We start from the raw sequence: 25617 nt of genomic DNA, 5'->3' as shown, positions 1-25617 counted from the left end.
AAATGAAAACAAGTTTGAAGAGTGATCATGGTTTTTCTTTGTTGGTTGTTTGAAGTCACTTTTAAAAAGAAAATTAGAATTAGATATTAATTTTCATTATTCTTTCTCAAAGTTGTAGAAAGCATAATTTGCTTTTCATGGGATGGAGGATATTTCTATTTATATCCGATGGTGTAGTTCAATACTTAATATTCATATCTTCCCATGTTTTCATGATCATAACTCTTTAAGTTAAGATAAAAACAACACTAAATCCAAGCAGTCATTTGTGTTTAGGAACATGTATGATAACTTTTGTTTTTCTATAGTATCGTGAAATTGAGTAATGACAGACATTAATATTTACCATTCAGTACTTTACAGTATAACTTTCTGCATTAAAAGTCATTTTCTAGTAGAAAAATTAGACTGTGTGAAATATTAAATTTCTAGGACAGCACTAATGTCATGCAATGAACTTCCTATATAGTTTCTCCTAGCTATCAGGAGAAACTATAAAGGCCAGGTACTTGAGATACAAAATTGAATTTTTTTTATTGGAAAATTTTACAGAACATATTTTTTTCTCCTAAATTCTTCCCACCTCTCTTCCTACCCAAACTTTATATTCATTTTTCTCTCTCTTTAAAAAAAAAAACTAACAAAATCAAAGGTAAACAAGCAAAAGAACCTCAACAAACACACTCATTCATGAATCTCCCCTAAATCAAAACAAACAAGCAAACAAAAACAAAAGTTAAAACAAACAAGCAAAAGATCAGTTTGACAAAAGACACTCAAACAAAGCAAAATGAGAAAAAAAATCTACAAAAATGCTATTCAGGTTGTTTTGTGTTGACCAGCTACTCTTAGACATGAGTAGTTAGTAATATACCAAGTGAGACTCAGCTGGAAAAACTGTTTTTTTTTTTTCTTTTCCAGTGGATTTCACTTGAAGATAGTTTCTTGATTAGAGGTGGGAGCCTGCATCCACTTCCTCCTTAAATGTATCTTGAGAAGATGCTTTGCATAAATCCATTTAATAAAAAAATTAGGTCATTTCATCATTATTTATGATATAAATATATTCTTATGAGTTAGCAGTGATGATAAAATGAATTATATAAAGGGGCTATATATAATGCAAATAAAAGTGAAACAATGAGCAAATGAATGAGGAGATAGTAATTGACTTTTGTTTTTATATTTGATGTTAGCCCAAAGGCTGAGAAATGATCTATATTTTCTTTTAGAGTAACAGAGAACTTTCAGATGTATCAAAGAACACCTTTATATCTTTGTATTATGCAAAACCAATCGAACCCAGGTTATTTACATGATGCAGAACAGAATAAATGATTTTCCTACTGTCTAGTGTGATGATGCTTTTTAAAATATATTCTTTGAATTTATATTGCTGCAATAGTAATCTCACCTTTCAGGGTTCTATGATTTTCATTGTTGGAGTCAGTAATGTTTTAGTAAAAGGACATTTTTGAAAGATACACTTGATTATCTTAAAAGGCCAATTAAAATTGTACTTGCATATTTACTTTCCTGCAAACTTAGGAGACTTTATAACCAAGAAAACCAGCTCTCAATCTAAGAAGAACACACGAAACCAATTATATTTTTTTCTGAAAAGTAACACGCAGAGCATTTGCTTAAGATCAGAAATACTTTTTTGTTGTTGTTGTTTTGATACAGGGTTTCTCTGTGCAACAGAGCTCTGGCTATCCTGGACTCTCTTTGTAGACCAGGCTGGCCTTGAACTCATAGAGACTTGCCTGCTTTTGTCTCTCTGAGTGCTGGGATTACAGGCATGTGCCACTGCACCAAGCATAAATACTTTTTAAGGATACAGAAGCAATTATTTGCTGAATGAAATAAAAAGTTAAGTGCATAATGAGAGATAGGATGGCTGGCTGATGAGATTTGAAAGGGCTGCTGGTGACCGAAAGGTTATGTGAAGACTGTGAAATGTTAATGTAATAGGTTATTATTATTTTGCTACTAGGAATTAGAAATATGAAGCTCCTTCTAATTTCGACAATCTAAGTGACTCTTATAACATTCTTCTGACTAAATCGTGGGTATGTGTTCATATAATTTACACATTTAAGCACTTGAGGATACTAGGAAAACATGGCCCACAGAATATACTAAACAGAGCTCATAGGGGCTCACAGAGTCTGAAGTGGCAGCCAGTGAGCTTGTATGAGTCTAACCTAGGTCTTCTGTATTATGGATGAGTAGCTTCTTCTTCTTGTGGGACTCCTGACATTAGGACAGAGGGTTGTCTCTGACTCTTTTGCCTGCTCTTGGGACCCTTTTCCTCTTACAGGGTTGCCTCATCCAGCCTTGATATGAGGGTTTGCACCGCATTATTGTAATTTATTATGGCATGTTTGGTTGATATCCCTGGGAGGCCTGCTCTTTTCTGAAGGGAAGTGGAAAAAGAGTGGATCTGGAAGAGAGGAGAGGCTAAGGGTGGAGGCAGAACTGGGAGGAGTGGAGGGAGGGGAAACTGGGATTGAGATGTAATATGTAAAAGAATAAATAAAAAGAATAAAAAATAAACTCATGAAGATACACATGTACATGTAGAAAATAAAATAAAAAACCTTCTATAAAAAGCATATACTTTAATGTATCTTTCTTTCATCCAATCTCTCTGTCTCTCATCAGCCATTCGTTTATTTCTTACCTGCTTGTGGTAAGAGTATAACATATCTGTCCTATTAAAAATCAAAGATAGAGTGACAATGGAAGGCATAGTTTTGTATAGTAAATCTCTAAGACCTATTTGTCATGTATACCTGAAACTTTGTACCTGAAAATGGCGGCACAGATGTGTGGCAAATTAAGAACATAGATTCTAGCAACAGAATGCCTGGGGTTGAATCTTAGTTCTGAAGCTTGCAGGCAAAATAAGGATAGTAATGGTACCCACTCTGCAGGGCGCTTGTATTTTTGTACTGATGCAGGTAAAGCATTTAAACCAGAGTATAATAATTAATATAATATAATATAATATAATATAATATAATATAATATAATAATTAAATGTTAGATACTTCCATGTAGCAATGTAATTTGTAACCTCAAGAAATTGATATTTCTACATGGAGCACTTCCCATTGGGAGAAAATGCAAAAACACATGGAGAAATTGGCAAAAGTAGTAAAAAGTAAGTAGTATGGTAGGCTATAAAGACATAATTCATGAAAGAAATACATTTATTGCAGAGGACTGAAGGTTTTGTGGCATATCTATATGGTATGCATGCATACATGTAAGCAGAAATGCAAACACAGACAAAATCTTGGATGTAGGAGTAAATGAGCAACATGATTATTTATATGCAATAGAACTTAACTATGGCAATATTTTGTTTTAATACATTCAAAATTGAGAATTGATTCAATAGATATGAATCAACATATTTAAAAACCCTTTTTAAGTACTTTAAAATGACATTTCAATATATATTTTATTAGGGTAAAATTTTAGCATATCTAACAACATTTGAATCTTGCAAAGGCCCACAAGAAAGCAAAACAGATATCATTCTCATGTTTACAGGATTCACATAAAGTTATATAACTATTAATAGGGACCAGATTAGCATGCAGGTGTCTTGATTTCTAGTGTGACGCCATTCTACCATGCTATGATGATTGACCCAAAGCATGAATGTAGAAAATGAGACCTAATTCCTTATAACAAACATATGTGATATTTGTCTCGAGAAAGAGAAAACAATATAGAGTAAAAGTATAGGTACTGCCAATTTTCAGCCATGTTCATCCGAAATCAAGAAGTTCCAGTTATTTTCGATCCTTGGAGGGCTCTCTTCATTATATTCTTTTAAAAAATTTCCCAGGGGTGCAGCAATAAAAGTGAAATAGAAATAGTTTACACGTGGAAAATGCAGACAAAACTCCATTCATGGTTTTCTTTTTTTCTCCACCTCTATTATCATTTATTTCTTCTGAGGTAATGTGACTTTTGAAACTCAGCATTAAGAACAGAGTAACCTTCGACAAAACTTTGCCAATGAATATATTTTAGTCACAACCAAGCTCTTTCAAATGGTTTAAGAACAAAGCTTCTGCTATAATACAAAAAAATCACTGTAAACAAATGATATTACTTTCAACATGCTAATAAAAAGCAAGAAGTATAATACAATAAATCTTATAATTAGCTAACTATAAATGCATATCATAGAAAAAGATAGATTACACATATTTATATACATATACAAAAATGCGTGCACTTATTTTTTTTGCGTGCACTTATTTAAACAATGATGTGGATATTAAAAAATTTCTTCTGGTACTTTAGACAGTAAATTTTGATTCTAATAAAACTCATGTAGCAAGGTAGGAGTTTTTCCTTTTCTTCTGATGAATTTTGTTTGTTTCTGCTCATATGTGGGAATGTCAATTGCCTTACTCATTAAAGAAGAATTAAATGTTGAGTCAGGCTTGAAATCCTAATATGAAACTCAGTGAGTAGGACAAACAGCATTCTTTTGCAGGGAGGAGCGGCTTGAGTCAAGGGCTGAAGAGAATTGGAGACAAGCTAGCCTTTGATCATTATCTTGCTTAGTTTCCACATTGTAAATTGCATGCAACCTGTGGAGCTATTTGGCTGAATATTGGTCTGTTCTAGCCCTTGAACATTCTCTTCTGGAAGATAGGGTCCTACTCTGCCTAGCTAGTCAGTACTACAAAGGAAAAAGGTGACTGTACACTTCTGTAGGTCCCGGGTCATCTCCAGATCTCATCTGATGGCATTCACGCAAAGGGCCATGTTAGGGTGACTGATGACTATTTGCTAATTTTAAAGCTATATTTAAAACCTGGACTCAAAAGTCTAGCTCATAGCCTTTGTAACCCTTTTTATTTGAGGAGGAAAGAAATCTTGATTTCATACTTAGTTTTATAGTTCAGGACCACAAATATTCTCCATTTTGTGGTGAGTGGTCAAAAAAAAACCCTGTGGGTTAGTTCACAGTTATAAACTGAAGTTTGAACACTTAAAATATTGAATAATAGAATTTATGGATGAGATAGATATAATTATTTGTAAGTTATTAATAGGAAACTATTTTTTATTGTAGTTTTGGAAAAAAAAAAACACCTTTTAGGGAAATTCTTTTCATTGTTCCGCACTGGAGACAAGCTTGAATTATTCTTTACTGATTTCGTCTCCTTTTTCTGGCAAGGAAGCTTTCTTCTTGGGCATGTAAGTCATACTGGACAAAGAATGCTTTCTAAATGTAGACAGCCTTCTCCTAAAGTTTCCACCTGAAAAGAAATACAGCAGAGGGTCAAAGCAACAATTTGATGCAGCTAGAGATAAGGTTATGACCACTGACTTCTGCATCCTAAGGACAGAGTCACAGGGTCTGGTTTCACTGTGTAAAAACTGAAGGTGGATAGTTCTTTGAATATGATATGGCATGAAGCTGATTAAAAAGGCAGCTGTCACAACTATGATCATTCCTATAGCCTTTCTACGACTTGGTAGATTTTTCTTCATTGAATTTTTTAGTAAGGTCAGAATGATCATAGTGTAACAGACGATTATGATGACAAAGGGAATGATGAAACCAAAGAATAATGACACATAATGCAAGACCAAAACATATTTTTTAGCTTGATTGTCCCGGGGAGGCTCAAAGCATTTAGTATTGTTTTTCTCGTCTTGGTAAGATTTGTACATTAAAAATGGGGAACTAGTCAAAATCACAAAAATCCAAATTCCAACACACACCAACCTAGCTTTTTTTTGTGTAACCAAATTAATGTTCTGGACTGGAAAAACAATTGCAACACACCGGAAAAAGCTCATGGCTGTCATAAAGAAGATGCTACAATAGAGGTTAACATATAAGGCATAGGTGGTGAGGCGGCACAAAATGTCACCAAAGAGCCACTTGCCTTTATGAACATAATAGATCACACGAAAAGGCAATGTGCATACACAGAGTAGATCTGCTATAGCTAGATTAATCATGTATACTTGGAAGGCTGACTTCTCATGATATGTTTTTATGAGGACATAGAGCACGAAGCCGTTGCCGAAGAAACCTACAACAGATATCATAGAGTACATTGTGGAGTACACTTGATTGCGGAACTCATCAATTGTGTTATGGCATGTGTTGTTACTGATAGAAGATACTGTCACATTTTCAGCTGCATCCATGTTCTCCAGGAATGTCTGCTTGGTGCCTACAACATATAAAAAAGATCTTGTCACTTAAACTAAATCTTTACAATATAGTGCGCTATACATTTTCCATGCAATTAAAAATTAATAGATTTTGATTATTCTTTGAAAATTTAATATGTACACATGACGTGGTTTGATCATGTCCAGCTTCATCTTAAATTCCCACCCAGCATGTCTTTCTCCCAACTTCATGTCCTTTCTCCTTTTAAAAAAATAATCCACTGAGTCCAATTAGTGGATAATTATTATTAGTGTGCTCACATGCACATCCACTCCAGCTGAAAACAAAACAATTGCTGTCAGGTTATGAGGAGAGAGTCAGTTGAACTTTGCCCCCAGGAAAAAGGTTTGGGTCCTCCAGACATGCAGAAAACTTTTCTCCCCTTTTCCATCTATGTTTCCTTGACAGACTCCATATATATACTTTTTCTTAACCCCCAAACCTAGGTTAAAATACCCCCCTCATATGGTAGATTGTACTGTTCTAAAATTTTTCTTCAAATGAATTTATAATTTTTCACGAATAGAAAAAACTTTAAATAAACGAGTTTTGCTATATATATATGAGTATGTATGCATGTATCATCATCATCTAATTATCAATGTATTGCTTACAAGAGCTTTAAGTTCAGTTACAGACTAAAATCTGCACAGAAACACTTGCTTTCTCCTAAAAGAGAATTTCTAGATGACATCTTCTGGATGCAGGTCATACCTAGGAAAAGGGATCTAAGTCACTTTGGTGAAACTCATTCCTGTGGGAGAGATTCTTAATCCTGATTAAGCTCTTTCAGAACCATAGAACCCTGCAGTAGGAGAAACCTAGTGGCTGGACAGTTATAATAATGATGAGAGAAAAGTTCCAGAGAGGTGAAATTTACAGTGGAAAAAAATTGGTACCATAATTTAAGGCTCCAAGGAATGATGTGGTATTTTTAATTGGAATATACTTGTTGGGTGAGGAAATTGCTGTAGCTGTTCATTCCTGTTCTTTTATCAAGACTTGTATTAAAAGCTTTGAGTTGAGCTATACACGGTTCTTTCATAGGAAAAGATTATTGTTTGGTCCTAATCAAGTCCATCTGGGCAGCTACTGACCTCTGATTAGAAATAGCAAGGGATGAGATAGCATAGATGTAGTGATTTCTGTCCTTTTATTTACTTACCAAGTGGAAGCGATTCAATACTTAGTCTCATAATTATTTGTTGACTTTTAGTTAGCTCTTGATTTCCAGTACACAAGGTGTTTGGAAGAATGCTGGAGTGTTCAAGGGCTATCAGTATGGGATAAGACAGATCTTGTCCACAGAGTGGGGATATGGACACAGACAGCTCTGGTAGTTGTTCCAGGTGGGATACAATGTGCCAGATTTCCCACCAAGAACAATTTTGCCTGTGGTTCATGATATGTTATTCATCATCTTGCCATTCCAGCTGTTTCTATTTTTCTAGCATTTAAAATTCCATTTCCTGGCCATCCTACCAAAAGCAATCTACATATTCAATGCAATTCCCATCAAAATACCGAAACAATGCTTTATAAAACCTGAAAATAAAAGCAATTCTCAATTTCATATAGAAAAACAAATAACCCAGAATTGCTGAAACAACTGTGTATAATGAAAAGATCTTCTGGAGGTATCTCCATTCCTGAGCTCAAGCTGTACTATAGTACAACAGTAATAAAAACTGCACGGTACTGGCATAGAAACAACTGGTGGATCAATGGAATCGAATAGAAGATCCATAAATAAACACACACACCTGTGGATACTTGAGTTTTTGACAAAGATGCCAAAACCATACAATGGAAAAAAATAACATCTTCATCAAACGGTACTTGTCTAACGGTACATTTGTCTACATGTAGAAAAATGCAAACAGATCCATTTTTATCACCCAGCACAAAACTAAAATCCAAGTGATCAAAGACCTCAACAAAAAAACCAGACACACTAAACATGTTAAAGAAAAAGTGGGGAAGAGCCTTGAATTCATTGGCACAGGAGACGACTTCTTGAACAGAACACCAACAGTATAGGCTCTAAGATCAACAATCAATAAATGGGACCTCATGAAATTGAAAACCTTCTGTAAAGCAAAGGACACTGTCATCAGAACAAAATGACAGCCTATAGACTGGAAAAGATCTTCACCAACCCTACATCTGACAGAGAGCTTAACATCCAGAATATATAAAGAACTCAAAAGTCAAACAGAAAAACAAAACAAAACAAAACAAAACAAGTAATCCAATTAAAAAATGGGGTACAGAGCTAAATAGAGAATTCTCAAAAGAGGAATATAGAATGGCAGAGAAATATTTAAAGAAATGGTCAATGTCCTTAATCATCAGGGAAATGCAAATCAAAACAATCCTGAGATTCCACCTTACACCCATCAGAATGGCTAAGATAAAAATCTCAAGAGACAATACATGCTGGAAAGGTTGTGGAGAAAGGGGAACCCTCCTTCATTGCTGGTGGGAATGTAAACTTGTATAACTAATTTGGAAATCAATCTGACAGTTTCTCAGAAAATTAGGAATAGTATTGCCTCAAGATCCAGCTGTACCACTCCTGGACATATGTCTGAATGATTTTCAACCATACAGAAAAGACATTTTCTCAAGTATGTTCAAAGCAGCTTTATTTGTAATAGCAGAATCTGGAAACAACCTAGATATTCCTTAACTGAAGAATGTATACAAAAATTGTGGTACATTTACATAATGGAATACTACTCCACAATTAAAAAAAAAAAAGGAAATCATGAAATTTGCAGGCAAATGGTGGGAACTAGAAAAGATCATCCTGAGTGAGGTATCCCAGGAGCAGAAAGACACTCGTGGAATATGCTCATTTATAAGTGGATATTAGACATGTAATACAGGATAATCATACTAAAATCTGTACACCTATAGAAGCTAAGCAAGAAGGAGGACCCTGGGTAAGATGCTCATTCCTCTTTCAGAAAGGCAAATGGGATAGATATCGGAAGCAGGAGAAGACAGGGAACAGGTCAGGAACCTACCACAGAGGGCCTCTGAAAGACTCTACCCAGCAGGGTATCTAAGCAGATGCTGAAACTCATAGCCAAACTTTGGGCAGAGTACAGAGAATTTTATGGAAAAAGGAAGAGATAGAAAGACCTGGAGGGGACAGGAGCTCCACAAGGAGACCAACAAGGCCAAAAAATCTGGGCCCAGGTGGGCTTGCAGAGACTGATGCTCCAACCAAGGACAATGCATGGAAAATACCTAGACCCCCTGCTAAGACGTAGCCTATAGGTAACTCAGTCTCTATATGGTTCCCTAGTAAGGAGAGCAGGGACTGTCTTTAACATGTACTCAGTGCCGGTTCTTTGATCACCCCCCCGGGGGGGGCAACCTTTCCAGGCCAGAAAGGGAAAGGATGCAGCCAGTTCTGATGAAACCTGATGGCTAGGGTCAGATGGAAGGGGAGGAGGACCTTCCCTATTAGTGGACTTGAGGAGTGACATAGGAGAAGAAAGAGCAAAGGTAGGACTGGGAAGAGATGAGGGAGTGGGCTACAGACGGGATACAAAGTGAATAAATTGTAAAAATAATAACATTAAAATTCCAGTTTCCCAAGAACTATTAAAATAAGATTTTTAAAAATCGATAGGAATAATTCTAAGGCTAAAGACAAAAACCACCCCACCATTCCTAATGTCTTCATTAGTTTTTAATTTGCATTAGATTTCTTTTCCTATTGGTTCTATGAATCCAGATAAAGGAAGGAAAACTCCCTAAACTAATGCACTCTTTGTTGGTACTGTTTCTTTCTTTCTTTTTTTTTTTTTTAAATATATACATTTTCTTCAAACTGAACCATTTTATGCTATGAGGCACTAGATGGTGCTATTGAGATTTTTGATATAGTTTTCTCCTTTTTAGTTTCATTCAAAATATTTGAAAAATAAATGTAGCATGTTTAAAATCTGTGTTTATAATATGATACACAGTCTTATAGGGTCACCATGAAATGATTTCTAATCACATCATAAAATGATGATTGATACATGAATAGATAGTGGGATTTCTGACACTATAAGGTTAGTTAGTAACTCCATTACAAGTCCATCTTGGTGGCCTGGAACCCCTGCACAGAGGTAGCCTATGGCAGTTCAGTGTCCAAGCGGTCTCCATAGTAATGGGGACAGGGACTGTGTCTGACAGGAACTGATTGGCCTACTCTTTGATCACCTCCCCTTGGGGGGGGGGGAAGCAGCCTTAACCAGGCCACAGAAGAAGACAATGCAGCCACTCCTGATGAGACCTGATGGACTAGGATCAGAGGGAAGGGGAGGAAGCCCTCCCTTATCAGTGGACTGGGAGAGGGACATGGGTGGGGAAGAAGGAGGGTGGGATTGGGACAGGAAGAGGGAGGGAGGTACAGGAGAATACAAAGTGAATAAACTGTAATTAATAAAAATTAAAAAAAAAAAAACACGTTCATCTTGGGCATACATTTCTGTAATCCCAGCCCTAGGAAGTTGAGGTGGGAAGATGGTGAATTTGAGATCAGGATGGGCTCTATAAAGGGAGACCTTGGCTCAAAAACAATACACAAACCAAATAAAAACTATATCCATCACATCATATTCTTCCTATTTTATGGTGCAGACTAGACAGCATCTTCTTGACTCTGTCTTCTCTCATTCTTCATCTATAGAAATTTTTTTTCCTTGTATAACTCCTACAGAGTTTTCAATCTGTTTTGCAAATCAATGGTATGTTATCCTCCCTTCCAGACTCTCTGGTTGATAAATAACCTTTACAGTGCCTTGTATAGGATCAGTCTCTCATCTTGTTTGCCTATAAATGCTCAGTGTTAATTGGCATGATAGAAACCATTTGAAAGTATATCATTTGAAACTCTAATTATCCATTTGAAACCACTTAGAATGACCATCTTATTGCACTATAATTTAAAGTCTTTCAACCTTAGAGACTAAATATGTTGATGTAGACAAAATTGCTCCCTAAAGTACTGAGGTATTAAATTATAAAGCTTAATTGCAAGGGATAAAAATCCCATAGTGTTGATACACAAATTATTGATTGGTCCATTTTATGTTACAAATAAATTTGAAATTTGAGCTGCTTGAACAAAAGATGCCAAATAGAGCTGGTAAATAACAATGAAAAGTACACAAAGTGAAAACCATCTAATTCCCATAACACCCAGCATATTCTTTCAAAATAACTAGTTTATCCTTTGAAACAATAATATTCCTTATAAATCTCAGCATTTAGGTTTGATTATTTATTTACACAAAAATCAAACCATTTATTTATATTAAGCTGTAAAAAAGAAGACTATAAAAATTTTAAACAAGCACTAGATTTTTCAAGAGGTAGAGATAATTTAGTGTAAAGTAACCATTTCACATATGAGACATAAAATGTCTGAGCAGCATTTAACTAGATTTTCCATAATTTGCTAGGAGTTTTCTAATGATGTGCCTCCTAGGAGATGAGTATAGAGAGTTCCTTTGGAAGGCTCTGATTTCTTAAGAACCCAGTCCTGCCTTTACACAGCTCTTAGTTGAGGAAGGAAGTGGGTGCTGGGGAGTAATAAATCAGATGTTTGGAGAGGTTGTGATAAGTCCAGTAAAAGCCACCTTAGCACAAAGCTAATGAATCATCAACTGATTAGTGAAAGGAAGTAGTAAGCACAAACGGTGTCAACTTTATTTCAAGGCAGATGATGAGGAACATTACTTCATTAAGAAAACTGCAAATTGAACGCAAATGAGATCCATTTTGAAACTCAAGTTGTACCTCTTTCTGGCACCACAGTACCCTTCACAAAGTTTCCTTCTTATTGTGGCCACTGTTCTTACGTTGTAACGTCAGAGTATGCTCAAGCTGAAATCAGAAGATGAAAAAAAAGAAAGGGAGTTAGTGACCTCAGAAGTCTGGAAGGTCATGAGAACCTAGCAGCCTTAAGTGCAGATCCAGAGCGTGAGGGGACATCAAAGCTATACTGACAGATTTAGGGCTGGCCACTGGCGTCCACGGCTCCTTGTTTTCCACTTATCCTTTTTTACATTTCCAAGGGGTAGGAGACTTGGATTATGGACCATGAATGGTCACTTATGTTTGCTGATGTGTGCATTCAGCTTTTTCACCTAAAGATAAACATAATGTTATAAAATGTTTCTTTATCTGAAATAATATTTTCTCTCATAAAGATTTAACTATAAAGTTCAAAGAGGGAATAATTTGGAAATTCTCATCCAAGGACTTAGTTTGTTAGGAGTAGGAGTTAGACTATCAAACAAAAATGTCTTAAATGGCTTGGGGCACAGTGGTTTTTGAAAGAAGAATGGCTTAATAAAGCTTGAATTAGATTCCCAGACTTATAGTAGTACTTGCTGGTTTTGCTCACTAGTTTCACATATATACTCTGGAGAGCAATAGTTTTAGAGTCTTGGTACTTAACTTTAAGGGTTGTGTATCCTTTCAACAAAATTACTATTAAGAATCAAACAGATGCAACAAATATGCCAGAAATGAATAAAGAAAGGCTTTTCCAAGGCAGTAGCAACCTGACACTTCTCAGTTTTTGTTGTGTTATGGCGACCCTCATTCTTGTCTTCCATTAAGATTCCCCAGAGGCTGGCCACTGTTTCTTTCTGTGTGGTCCCAGTGCTAAGAAAATAAACACCTTCCTCCAGTTTATTTTCATAAAGCAGAAGCAAGCTGGAGCTTTCCAACAGAAATCAACTAACCAAAAAAAAAAAAAAAAAAAAAAAAAAAAAAAAAGGGGAAATCAAAAAGAAAAGAAAGGAAATTCAAAGACATAAAATGTGCCCACCCCATATTTAGATAACTGTTTTTCAGAGCAGCTCCAGGTTCTTCTCCCCCTTCCATCATCCTGCTTTCTCCAGGTAAAGAGTTGACCTCGGAACCTTCTGTAGTCTTTGTCAACTATTGGTTGCTGGTTGAGAATTACTCAGTTTTGGCTTTTAAATTTTGTTAATCAAGAAGTAACTTTTAAAAAAATTATTTGCTTTTCCCATGTTTCAAAACACTGGTAAAGATATACTAAATGAATTTCAAACATATAAAATAGTTCTGATCATTAAATTATATGATTCCGCTCATCTAATCTAGAAAAAATAATAACTTCAGCACTGTCATAGAATTTTGTTTAAACAAAGCTGCCGTTTCTCCCGAGACTGCTGCAAGAAAGGAAGCTTATGAATCCCTAAAATGCGTATATGAGAAATGTGATCTTACAAATTTAGCATGCTAAGGAGTTACTCATTTCCATGGTGGTTGTGCAATTAAAATCTAACCTAACATTAATATGCACAAGTCAGTAAGTGTCACATTGCCAGTGAATAGTGTCGTTTTTTTTTTCCTTTAAGTTAGTAACTGTAAGGAACCCCAGTTCCTTTTGAGTTTTTCTTTTACATATAGCACACATTCAGTATCTCGACAAGATACGCACTCCTGTATCTTGACCCTCTTTCTGTTTTGGTTGACTTGCAGACTCCCGTTTCTGATAGCGGCTTCTGCCAGTCTTAGATGTTGCCATTTTTAACGGTCTGCAGGGGAGGTAATGAAGTCAAGGAAGAGGTATATTATGTTTGTGTGTGTGTGTGTATGTGCTGGCTATGGACCCCAGTCCCTTACCAATGACAATAACCTCATCAACAGCCTGCATGTGTACATGTGTGCATGTGTGCGTGTATGTGTGTGTGCATGTGAGTGTGTGCCGTAGATACATATGCTGTGTGTGGTGTATGCACTGGGGTCAGAGGAGGATACCAGGTGTCTTCTATCTCTCTCTGCTTTATTCCCTCAAGACAGTCTCTCAGTGAACCTGGAGATGTCCTTTTGTGACTGAGCTGGCTGGCCAGCAAGTTTAGGCACTCTTCCTGTCCTTATCCCCATACCCCCAGAGCTGGAGTTATTGGTGTATGTGTCTATGCCTGGGTTTTTACGTGGGTGCAGGGGATTTGAACAAGGCTTTTGATCCTTGTATAGTAAGTGTTCTTAACCACTGAACCATAATTCCCAGCCCTGATATGATTCTGATTCAAATAACTTAATTCTTTTAGTTAGCTCATGTTTGGCTAATAAAATTTATAGATCCCTTATTATTATTATTATTATAAAGGATATTTTCTTATAAGGAAAAAGGCATTTGCTTGCTAGACTTTGAATACATTAAAAGCAAATAAGAGAATTAATTAACAAAGTAAATAAGAGAGCTCAAAAATATTGTAAGAACACAAGGACCAAACTTAAATGCCTAGAGTTTTGTAGATGTGACATGTATATGTATGTATTTATGTATGCATGTAACAACTATGTATTATTTTTACCCAAGTAGTCCTTAGGCTGGTATCTTCTATAAATGAAATGGTACTGGTGCTCTTTTTATTTTTAGTAAAACAAAGAGTCATTATTGAGCATCTTAACTCAATTTAACATCTCTCTACTTTGATGTGATGAGATATATTGTTTGTACCATTCTTGATGATTTTTATTTATTGCTTTGTCATAGTCATCTGTGAGCACACAGTATAATGTTCCTTATTATTATTGCTTGAGTTCTGCTAGCACCAACATCAAACATAACATTTGATTAATTTTATATTTCCTGTTGTGCATAGTACATAGTGCATTTTAAACATTGGTTTATTTGAGTTAACCTATTTTCTGTATCATTTTATTATGTGTTTTCAAAATAAGAGGGAATTCTTATATGGAAAAAAAAACATGATTGGAAATTTGAAGGACTAGGTGCCAGCAGACCTGGTTCATACTTCAGGCTGTGGTGGATGATTAATTAAGTGATTTTTGGAAAATAACTTCCTCTATGTTAAGCCTTCACTTACTTGTAATATAATAGGGTTCGATTTTATGATATTTAAAGTCCCTTCTAATTTATCATTCAATAAATCTGCAAAGATTAGGGCTATTCTTTTTTTCCTTCAGAGCATGTAATATAAGTGATTTATAGCTGCAGTGAAGAAAATAGACATAACTAGTTTGTAATCTTGGCTGTATGTAGAATGTAATATAGTTAGCCAGGCCTTCTAAAAGCAGCACAATAGCTCTAGATATGATTCTGTTTTCCAAACTAAATGATTATTATTATAACAAGAAGTTGCTCTACTTTCCAGGGCTCACAGATCCTTCTCGGGGTTCTTACCCTTTTTAAAGTTACATCTCTGGTTCTGTTAGTATATATTTTCATGTGAAAATAGATTTAATAACTTATACTCATATCCAGGTTGTATATCTCTACACAATGAACTTTCTAAAATAGACTACACAATTACATACACTCACTCTATAAGCTTGAAGGTAATGCTGTAAAGTAAATGTCATTGTGATCCCTGTTTCACATTTGGGAATGCTGAGGCAAAGAGCAACAACCAGTTTTGGTGTTCATTCATCCTTGAAGTTATTGTTGTTTGTTTATCATCTCCTATATCAGATGCCCAGATTTCCATCTTGCTTGATCACAAGGCTCCAGTGTTCCAGGGACAGTCATTTATCCACCCAGATCTTCGTGGATGCCTGAAATCTGCTTTGCAAAGTTTATAAGAAAGAGGATTGGATTGCTGGGAAAATATGTCTTTTCCTTAATGTGGACAATATCTGTTTTGTGCCTTTAATAACCTAAATAAACAGGTTCTTTCCTTCCCAAGTAGAAAGGTTTCAAAATTTGTTTCATTTAAACTAAGTGGAATCAGTGATGTAAAGATCCCAACTTTCACTTACGACAACTGTTACTTCTTGTGGGTTTATGGAGAATTTCTTATCTTCTGAGATCTAAAGTGCAGAGTTAGTTTAATTTTTTTTTTAGATAATATCTGTTGTGCACATCATCATTTCACCTAAGCCCTCTGGACATATGTTACAGTTGCATAGCTTGGTCTTCTTGTGGGATTCCTAACAGCGGGAGTAGGGGCTGTCTGACTCTTTTGCCTGCATTCTGGGACCCTTTCCCTCATACTTGTCTAGCTTTAAGACAAGGGGCGTTCCCTAGTCTTACTGAAAATTTGTATGCCATGTTTGCTTGATATCCATGGTAGGCTTGCCCTTTTCTAAAGGGAAACTCAAGAGGAGTGGGGGTGGTCGGGGTTGATGGGGAGAGGAACTAGGAGAAAGGAGAGAAGAGAAACTGCATTGGAATGTAAAAAAAAAAATAGTAATAATTCCAAAACGCCACAAGTTGCCACTGAAGAAGAATCCAAGAGGAAAGTTGATCATCACTGCTTGCTATTGGGCACTGTTGATTTAAAGAAACAACTTTTACCATATGTCCTCAAGTATGGCAAAACAGTAGTACAGGTAACATGTCCCTTAGTGGATAGGGTGAATTGTAAGTTAGCCCTGTGGCTACATAAATAAACGGAGAATGAAAGTTATAAATTGAATTAACATGTATTGGATTGAACTGGCTTTGCCTACACAAGTCAAAGCTTATGGTCTAATCATAAACAGAGTAAAATGAAAGGTCTAGTGAAGCTTATCTAAATTATTCTGAACTGCTAGTTTAATTATTTTTAATAAATCTACTGAGATCCAACTAAATTTTTTATCATTATTGTATATTTTATTATTTTTAGAATAGTATTTTTTTTTTCTTTTTTCCATTTATTTATTAATTGAATCACTTTACAGCCTGATCCCGGCCCCTTCCCTCCTCTTCTCCCAGTCCCATCCTCATGTCCCCCTCCCCTCATTCCCCAACTCTCCTTTTTCTCAGAGAAGGGGAGTACCCTAAGGGTATCAATCCACCCAGGCCCTTCAAGTCACAGCAGGACAAGTGCATCCTTTCCCAGTGGTACCTGGCAAGGCAATCCAGTTAGGGAGAAGGGATCCAGTGGCAGGCAACAGACTCAAAGACAGCCCCTACTTTCATTTTTAGGGGACCTGCATGCTGACCACACTGCACATCTGCTACATACGTTTAGGGCCTAGGTCCAGTCCATGCATGCTCTGTGGTTGGTAGTTCAGTCTCTGTGAGGCCTCATAGACCCAAGTTAGTTTATTCTGTAGGCATTCTTGTGTCCTTGACCTCTCCAGCTCCGTCTATCCTTCCTCCCACTCTTCCACAGAACTCCCTAGCTGGCCTATTGTTTGGCTGTGGATCTCTGCATCTGTTTCCATCATCTGCTGGGTGGAGCCTCTCAGAAGACAGTTATGCTAAGCTCCTGTACGCAAGCATAGCAGAGTATCATTAATAGTGACAAAGGTTGGCTCTTTCCATGGGGTGGGTCTCAAGTTGGGCCAGTTATTGGTTGGCTATTCCCTCAATCTCTGCTGTATCTTTACACCTGAACATGTTATAGGCAAGACAAATTTGGGGTGTAAGTTTTTTTTTTTTTTAAATATTAACTATAGTTTATTTTTTTTTATCCCAGGTGTAGCTCCCTCCTTCATTCCCTCCCAATCCCACCCTCCTTCCTTCATCTCCTCCCATGCCCCTCTCCAAGTCCACTGATAGGAGAGGTCCTCCTCCCCTTTCCTCTGACCCTAGCTTATCAGGTCTCATCAAGACTGGCTGCATTATCTTCCTCTGTGGACTGGCAACTAATTTTTTTTTTTTAATTTTTTAAGGCTGGGGTTTTATTCACACTTGTGGTTCTTATTGTGTCCAGGAATAATACGTCGTCCATGTTAGCCTTAGCTATCTGTCTTATTTCTATCTTAGACAAAGGAAACAAATGGAAATTATTCAGATGTTATCAGTTGGGTGAAGTTAGAATTTTGAATAACTTCAAAAAAGTTAAATAAGATAGGTGATGTACTAAGGTTGCTAGCAAGTATATCTATATAAGTTACTAAAGTCCCCTATCAGTGGACTTGAGAAGGGGCAGGGAGGAGATGAGGGAGGAAGGATGAAATTGGGAGGGAATGAGGGAGCAAGATACAGCTGGGATACAGAGTTAATAAAATTTAACTCATAATAAAAATAAAAAAATATAAAAAATAAAACAATGATTCTAGAAATGTATACACACATATAAATATATAATTGAAATTATTCACCTAACATCCAGGATTTAATTTTATAAGAGATATATTTTATTTTGAAAGGACTTTTATTATAATTTCTGCATTGAGGGCAATGGGTTCTTTGGTGATACTGTTATACATGCCTATTAAGTACTATAACAATAGTCACCTTTTCATGTTCTCTTGCAATCTGCCATGTGAATAAAACTTTAATAATCAAATTATATTGTACCTTTAAAGATATTTGATGATAGATAAGTTTGTTTATTGAATTAATTTCTGCACATATATTCTACTTTAAATACATAATTAAAACTTTTTATCCCAGTTAGAAAAAAATGCAAACTTCAATTTGTTTGTAAATCATAAATGCAAAATTAGTTGCATATTCATCACAGTTCCTCCTACCACAGAAGGTCCTGATTGCCTGAAGCAAGAGTATATGTCTCACTCAGTGACAGTTTTTTGAAAGAACTATAAATATATCATCATAATTTCAAATTTGCTTTTTTAATGCATATTCTGCTATACAATCTTACTCAAAGAGTAACTGGATAGTGTCACACTTCAGGGTTTTTATAAGACTCCAATACCAGACATGATCATAGAATGAATCATACGGAACCTAACAATAAAATGATGTTTAATGACATGTTGCTATATCCATAGATCCATTTCTATATCCATTGCTCAACTCTCATGAGAGAAACTTTCTCTTTCAGCGAATGCTAACAAAGAGACACACAACTGGACAGTGACAGAGAGTGAGAGACTTTGGAATACTTAGCCCTAAATAAGATGTCTTTATCAAACCCTTCTTCCCAAGGCTTAGGGATCTAAGCAGAAGAGACTGTAAGATTGTAAGAGCCACAGGTGATGGATGACTCCAAGGAAACAGTTTCTTCCAGACACAGCAGGATTGATATACATTGATTCGTAGAGACTGTGACAGCATGCACAGGACTTGCACGGTTCAAACCAGAAAAGTTCCCAACCCTGAGAAAGGGAGATGGACACAAAATCCCACCTCTAAACAAGAGTCTATTTACAACTGATGCCTGCTGGTAAAGGAGAAATCAGTTTTATTCAATAGAATAACACTAGTATATCAACCATACCCCAGAGCACCCTGTTTTGCATTGGTATTTTTTATCTGCCCCACAGCCTCTGAATGAACAAGAAATTGACTGAGAAAGATCTGGAAAGAGTTAGGGGAGAGGAAAGAATAGGAGCTAAAAATATTGCTTGAATTTTTAAATAAAAAAGAAAAGGTATGAAAGCTAATGAAAGCTATGTTTTTATCCACTGTAAGGTGAACGAGATTACTAAACAAGCCAATGAAAATGAAATACAAATTAGAATATTGAAAGAAACCTCAGTAAAAAGGAAGCTACTGGAAGGGTCTATAAAAACAAAACAAAACAAAACAAACAAACAAACAAACAAAAAACCAAAAAAACCGACCTGATATCCATAAAAGAGGAAAAGAGACTGGAGTGGGGAAGCTACAAGTGGGAGATCAGAGTAGTAGGAGGGTCAGGAAGATGGAAAGGAAAGGAAGGGAGATCACAAAAATATACTTTGTTCTAAAATGTCATAATATTTAACACTTTATTATATGGTAACTTAAAATTTTGACAATTAAAATGTTTGTTTGGTAGTAAAAAAGAAGAGAGAACATTTACATTCAGAATATTAAAGAGCCTGGTAGTATCATACTCCCTCCTAGCCTCTCTCTCACCTATTCTTGATTCTGTCCTCAACCTTATAAAAAAGATTTCCTAAAGTTCTATTCTGGAGCCCCCCTTTCAGTTACCATTTCGATAGTGATGCCATGAAATCTCACTTTTTAAATTTTACCAATTGACTTTTTATTCCAAAGTTAATCTCAATTTGGCATCTATATGAGTAGAGGAAGCCAGCTGATCACTCATCATGCATGTATTTATTCTCTTTCTTCTCATGAGTGAGGATGTGACTAGTTGCTTTAGGTTCTTGCCTTGCTACCCTGTAATGATGCACTATAACCTGGACTTCTGAACTAAAGTAAACCCTTTCACTTCTAAGTTGCTGTGTTTTGGAGGAACTTTATCACAGCAATAGAACTAAAACTAGGACAGGTGGCCTAGGATTATAGATGTACCTTACCATATCTGGATTGAGTTCTGGAGATCACCCTGTTGTGGCAAGTGTTCTATTCACTGAGCCATATACCCACCCACCTTGCTTCATTTATCAGGGCTCATTTTTATTCTTTCAGCAATGTTTTGTACACTTATAGTATAAATCTTATATTTAGTTTTGTCAGATGTATGCCTAATTATTTCATTCAAAGATATTTTGATTATTATTTTGTCAATTTTCAATTGTTACTGTATACGTTTTTAGTAACCTCTTTGAGATTCTTAAGTAGACAATGTTGTTTTCTGTGAATAAAGATGGTTTTCCTTAGCACTTTTCATAAAAAAAAAGGTTGTTTGGAATTATGTGGAGAGTCTAAATTGAAAATCTCCATTGGGGTTTCTCTTCAAGGAGATTAGGAAATCCCACAGGAGGGTGGAAGAAAGATTTTAGGATTCAGAGGGGATAGAGGACACCAGGAAAACAAGATCCTCTAAATCAACTAAACAGGGCTCAAAAGGGCTCACATAGACAAAAGCAGCAATTATGGAACCAGCCTATACCTTGTTCTCTGTATATATGCTATGGCTCTTAGCTTGGTGTTTTTGTGGGACTCCTAACAGTGGGAGCAGCTGTATCTCTGATTCTTTTGCCTGCTCTTAGGACCCTTTTCCTCCTACTGGTTTGCCTTTTTCATCCTTGATATGAGAGGTTTTTGCATTGTCTTACTGTATCTTGCTTTGTTGTGTTTCATTGTTATTTCTCTGAGGTCTGCTCTTTTGTGTAGGGAAATGGAGGGTGAGTGGATCGTTGAGAAGAGTGGAGAGAGAAAACTGTGGTTAGGATGTATTGTATGAGAGAAGAATCTACTTCAAAGAAAAAAAGTGTTTGGAATGAATTTGTCTTTATTCTCTATTAGAGATAGAAGAGCATCCAGAGAACATCTCATTGTATCCCATTTTCTTTATGATTCAGAAAGACAAAAGCATTGTTGTTAGTAGCAGAATGAATTAGGGCCAACCCTAGACACCAGAATAGTCTGGTGAACCTCTATTTTTCAGTAGCCTGAATGTGTTTCACTAAACACTTGATACATAAAGCAATGCCAGGTAATGTGCAAGCCATGGCGATTGAATACAAAGGGTCACATAAATGCCAAGGACTCATCTGTGCATTTTGTTTCTTTTTGGTCATAATATAGAAATGCCATTCACTGAATATTAGAAATTTCAAGTTTTTAAAAAATTCTTGTTTCTCTTCAGTTTAACCTGTCTTATAGCACAGTCCAGTCTTATCACTTATCCCTCTCAGGAATGTCCAATAAGCTTTTAATTCAATTTGAAGAACTGTTCTGTAGTACAACAGCATTTCATTCAGCCTTGTATTAACTTTCCTCTTGTTTAGTATATGGACAGCTTATAAGCATGACATTCTGACTAACTCCATTTATCTTTTGATTTCCTTTTATTTGCCCAGGCCATGTGTATTCTTTGTCCTATCAATATCACATGCAATCCAACCCATCTTTAAGCCAATTTATTACTTTATAGTCTCCATAAAATAGTTTTTTAGGGGGTGCAAGATGGCATCGACCAGTGTGCACTGTATCTGAGGGACACAGGATCAGAAACTCTGAAATTGGTGAATGGAGGGCAGCTAAAGCCAGAACATTGACTTTAAGGATTTCTGGGCAAGAGAGGACAACCCGTGAGCAGGGACAGTTTGGATCTAGGTCACCCATTGCTGTCTCTGGGGATTGAGAGTGGTGAATATTCAACCCCCCTTCACTTTCCCTTGCCCCAAGCACTGGCCTCCTGGTTCAGCAGAGGTGGCAGGCACTAGCTGCTGCCCCAAGCATGGACCTCCTTCCTTGGAAGAGACCACTGTGGTTGTCCCAAGCAGGAGCCTCTGGGCTGGGTGACTGAGGCAGCAGAATCAGTGGCAGTAAGGGCCTCCCAGGTAGGTAACTGCAGCTAGCCCAAACAGTAACCTCCCTGCTCAGTGACAGACACAGCAGAGGCAACTGACCCAAGCAGGAGCCTCCATGCCCTATGCCTGAGACAGCAGAGGTGGCTGTCCCAAGTACAAGTCTCTCTGCCCGGCAGGCAAGCAGTAGACACCACTGAGCTGGCGGATCTCCTACACTCTCATTTACCTCTGTGAGCCCAAATCTGAGAATATAGAACAGAGGGAACCCCTGTGCTTTCCTGTTAAGCCAGAGAGAGAGAGAGAGAGAGTGAGAGTGCCTTCAAGTGAGTGCTTGCAGAGCCCCAGATCCAGGGTCCCTCTATGCTAGCAGCCAGATATTGTATTTCTCCTACCCACACTTCCCCACCACCACTGGTGGGCAACACAGGGTTCCTTAGGACAGCGTTCTTAACATTGAAGACCCTGTTCTGTGGGTCTACCAGTGGAGTCTAGGCAAACAATTCCTGGAGCCCAGACAGATCTGAATACCAGAAGGACAGTACAAGAGGCTTTTAGGCCACTGAGCTATTCAGGGAACTTGCACATGTGCATTGTGCCTGTGAACAGTGGCAGTATCCACTCCTGCTCTTAAGCTCTACCCTTCCAGACATCTACAAGATATAGCACCCTGTCCCTGAAGGCACACTTCTACACACACACCTACACTTGTGTACATGAGCCTGCAACCTTAGTTACAGCTGAAACACGAACATCCACTCTCAAACTGGTGGAGCTCTTTCATCTTCCCGAAGAACACTCCAGACTCCAGAGACAGACAGACCCAGTCAGAAGTACAGACTCCAGGAACAAACAGCGAAGGTTACTGATAAGCAGATGGCTAGAAGTTGGTGTAAGGAAACATCCAACAAAAATCAGGATATCATGGCTTCACCAGCAACCCCCAAAATCAATGGATATTTTAGTTCATTGGAAACACAGGAAACTTTTTGTTAAAGCTATGCTTATTGATTTATTAGAGTCACACGAAGAGGAAACGAACAAAACTCTCGAAGAAATAGCCACATAAGTAGAGGCAAATAAAGAGGAAACAAACAAAGCACTCAAAGAAATACAGGCAAATATAGCCACACAAATAGCGGCACATAAAGAGGAAACGGATTAAAAAAAGGCCATCACAGAAAGACAAGAATCCACATTCAAACAGACGAAGGAAATGAAATGGTGCAAGACATGAAAATAGAATTAGAGTCAATAAAGAGAACACAAACCGAGAAAACCCTGGAGCTGGAGAGCTTAGAGAAAAGATCAGGAACCAAAAAAGGTAAGCATCACCAACAGAATGCAAGAGATGGAAGAGAGAATCTCAGGTCCTTAAGATACACTGGAAGAAATTGATACATAGCTCAAAGAAAAATAAAATCAGGAAAACACAAAACATCCAAGAAATCAAGGACACCATGAAACGACAAAAATCTAAGAATAATAGGAAGAGATGAAAAAAAGATTCTAGGCTCCAAGGTCCAGAAAATATTTTCAAGAAAATCATAGAAGAAAATTTTCCTGACTTAAAGAAAGAAGTCCATTAACATACAAGAGGCCTACAGAACACCAAATAGCTTAGACCAGAACAGAAACTGTTAATGACACATAATAGTCAAAACAGTAAATCTATAGAACAAAGAACAAATATTAAAAGCAGCAAGGGAAAGAGGCAAGGTAACATATAAAGATAGACCTATCAGAATCACACTAGACTTCTCAACAGAAACTATGAAAGCCAGAAGGGCCTGGGAAGATATCATGCAGACTCATAAGACCACAGATGCCAACCCAGACTACTATACCCAGCAAAATTTTCAATCAACATAGATGGAAAACACAAAATATTTCGTGATAAAACTAAACTTAAACAATATTTACACAGCAACTTCGAAAACTACAGAAGATATTAGAAGGAAAACTGCAATCCAACAAAATCAACTAGACCCAAGAAAACACAGGATATAGATAACTTCACAACAAAAAATTAAAAGAAAACAATTAATAGAAACACAGTAAGACCACCAACTCCACAGTAAAAGGAACTAACAGTCTTTGGTCACTATTATCTATCAACATAATGGACTCAACTCTTCAATAGAAAGACACAAACTAACAGAATGATTGCAGAAACAGGATCCAACATTCTGCTGCATCCAAGAAACACACTTCTGCAGCAAAGATAAATACTATCTCAGAGTAAAGGGCTGTAAAAAGTGTTTTTCAAGCAAACAGACCCAGAAAACAAGCGGGGGTAGCTATCCTAATATTGGATAAAATAGACTTTCACAATTAATCAAAAAGATGAGGATGGAAACTTCATTCCCATCAAAGGAAAAATCCACCAAGAGGACATCACAATTCTGAACATCTATGCCCTATATACAAGAGTACCTGCTTGTATATAGCAGTACCTGCTTGTATATATTGTTTTTTAAGTAAATTTTTATTTTTTAATATTAGGTACAGTTTATTAACTTTGTATCCCAGCTGTATCCTGCTCCCTATAGCCAACATCAAACTTATAGACTATAGGAGAGTAACTTAAATCAATCCCACTGAAATCAGGGACAAGACAGAGCTGCCCATTCTCTCCATATCCCTTCAACATAGTGCTTGAATTTCTAGCTACAGCAATAAGACAACTAAAGGAGACCAAGGGGATACAAATAGGAATGGAAGAAGTCAGAGTATCACTATTTGCAGATGATATAACAGTATACATGAGTGACCCCAAAAATTCAACCAGAGAATTCCTTCAGCTGATAAACACCTTTAGCAAAGTGGCTGGATACAAAATTAACTAAAAAAAAGTCAGTAGACCTCCTGTATATGAAAGACAAAAAGACTGAGAAAGAAATAAGGGAAACTACACCATTTACAATAGCGACTAATAACATAAAGTACTTTGGTGTGACTATAACCAAGCACTTGAAAGACCTGTATGAAAAACCAAAAACTTCAAGTCTCTGAGGAAAGAAATTAAAAAAGATATCAGAAGATGGCAAGATCTCCCATGTACATGGATAGGTAGGATTAACAGTGAAAATGGCCATCCTGCCCAAAGCAATCTACATATTTAATGCAATTCCCATCAAAATACTAACACAATTCTTTACAGAACTTGGAAGAACAAGTCTCAGCTTCATGTGGAAAAACAAAAACAAACAAACAAAAATCAGAATTACTAAAACAATCCTGTACAACAACAGATCGTCTGGAGGTATCTCCATCCCTGATCTCAAGATATACTATAGAGCAATAGTAATAATATCTTCACG

The 25617-nt window shown here is 36.7% G+C and overlaps 1 protein-coding gene across 2 annotated transcripts in view; it reads right to left on the bottom strand.

The window, feature by feature from the left end:
• Positions 1–4064: 4064 nt before the first annotated feature.
• Positions 4065–25617, bottom strand: part of Cysltr1 (cysteinyl leukotriene receptor 1) — a 36733-nt gene continuing 15180 nt past the window's right edge. Inside the window, exons 2-3 of one of the 2 annotated variants that reach the window (XM_021664651.2) lie at positions 12038–12124; positions 4065–6227 (exon numbers count right to left, since the gene is read on the bottom strand). In XM_021664651.2, coding sequence (XP_021520326.1) covers positions 5179–6201 — 1023 coding nt within the window. In that variant the 5' untranslated portion in view covers positions 6202–6227; positions 12038–12124 and the 3' untranslated portion in view covers positions 4065–5178. The remainder of the gene's footprint in view (positions 6228–12037; positions 12125–25617) is intronic. The other variant, XM_060374872.1, reaches the window with a different exon arrangement.

This window comes from Meriones unguiculatus, chromosome X (genome assembly GCF_030254825.1).
Source record: "Meriones unguiculatus strain TT.TT164.6M chromosome X, Bangor_MerUng_6.1, whole genome shotgun sequence".
Lineage (NCBI taxonomy): Eukaryota > Metazoa > Chordata > Mammalia > Rodentia > Muridae > Meriones > Meriones unguiculatus.
This window is presented reverse-complemented; position numbering and strand designations above follow the sequence as displayed.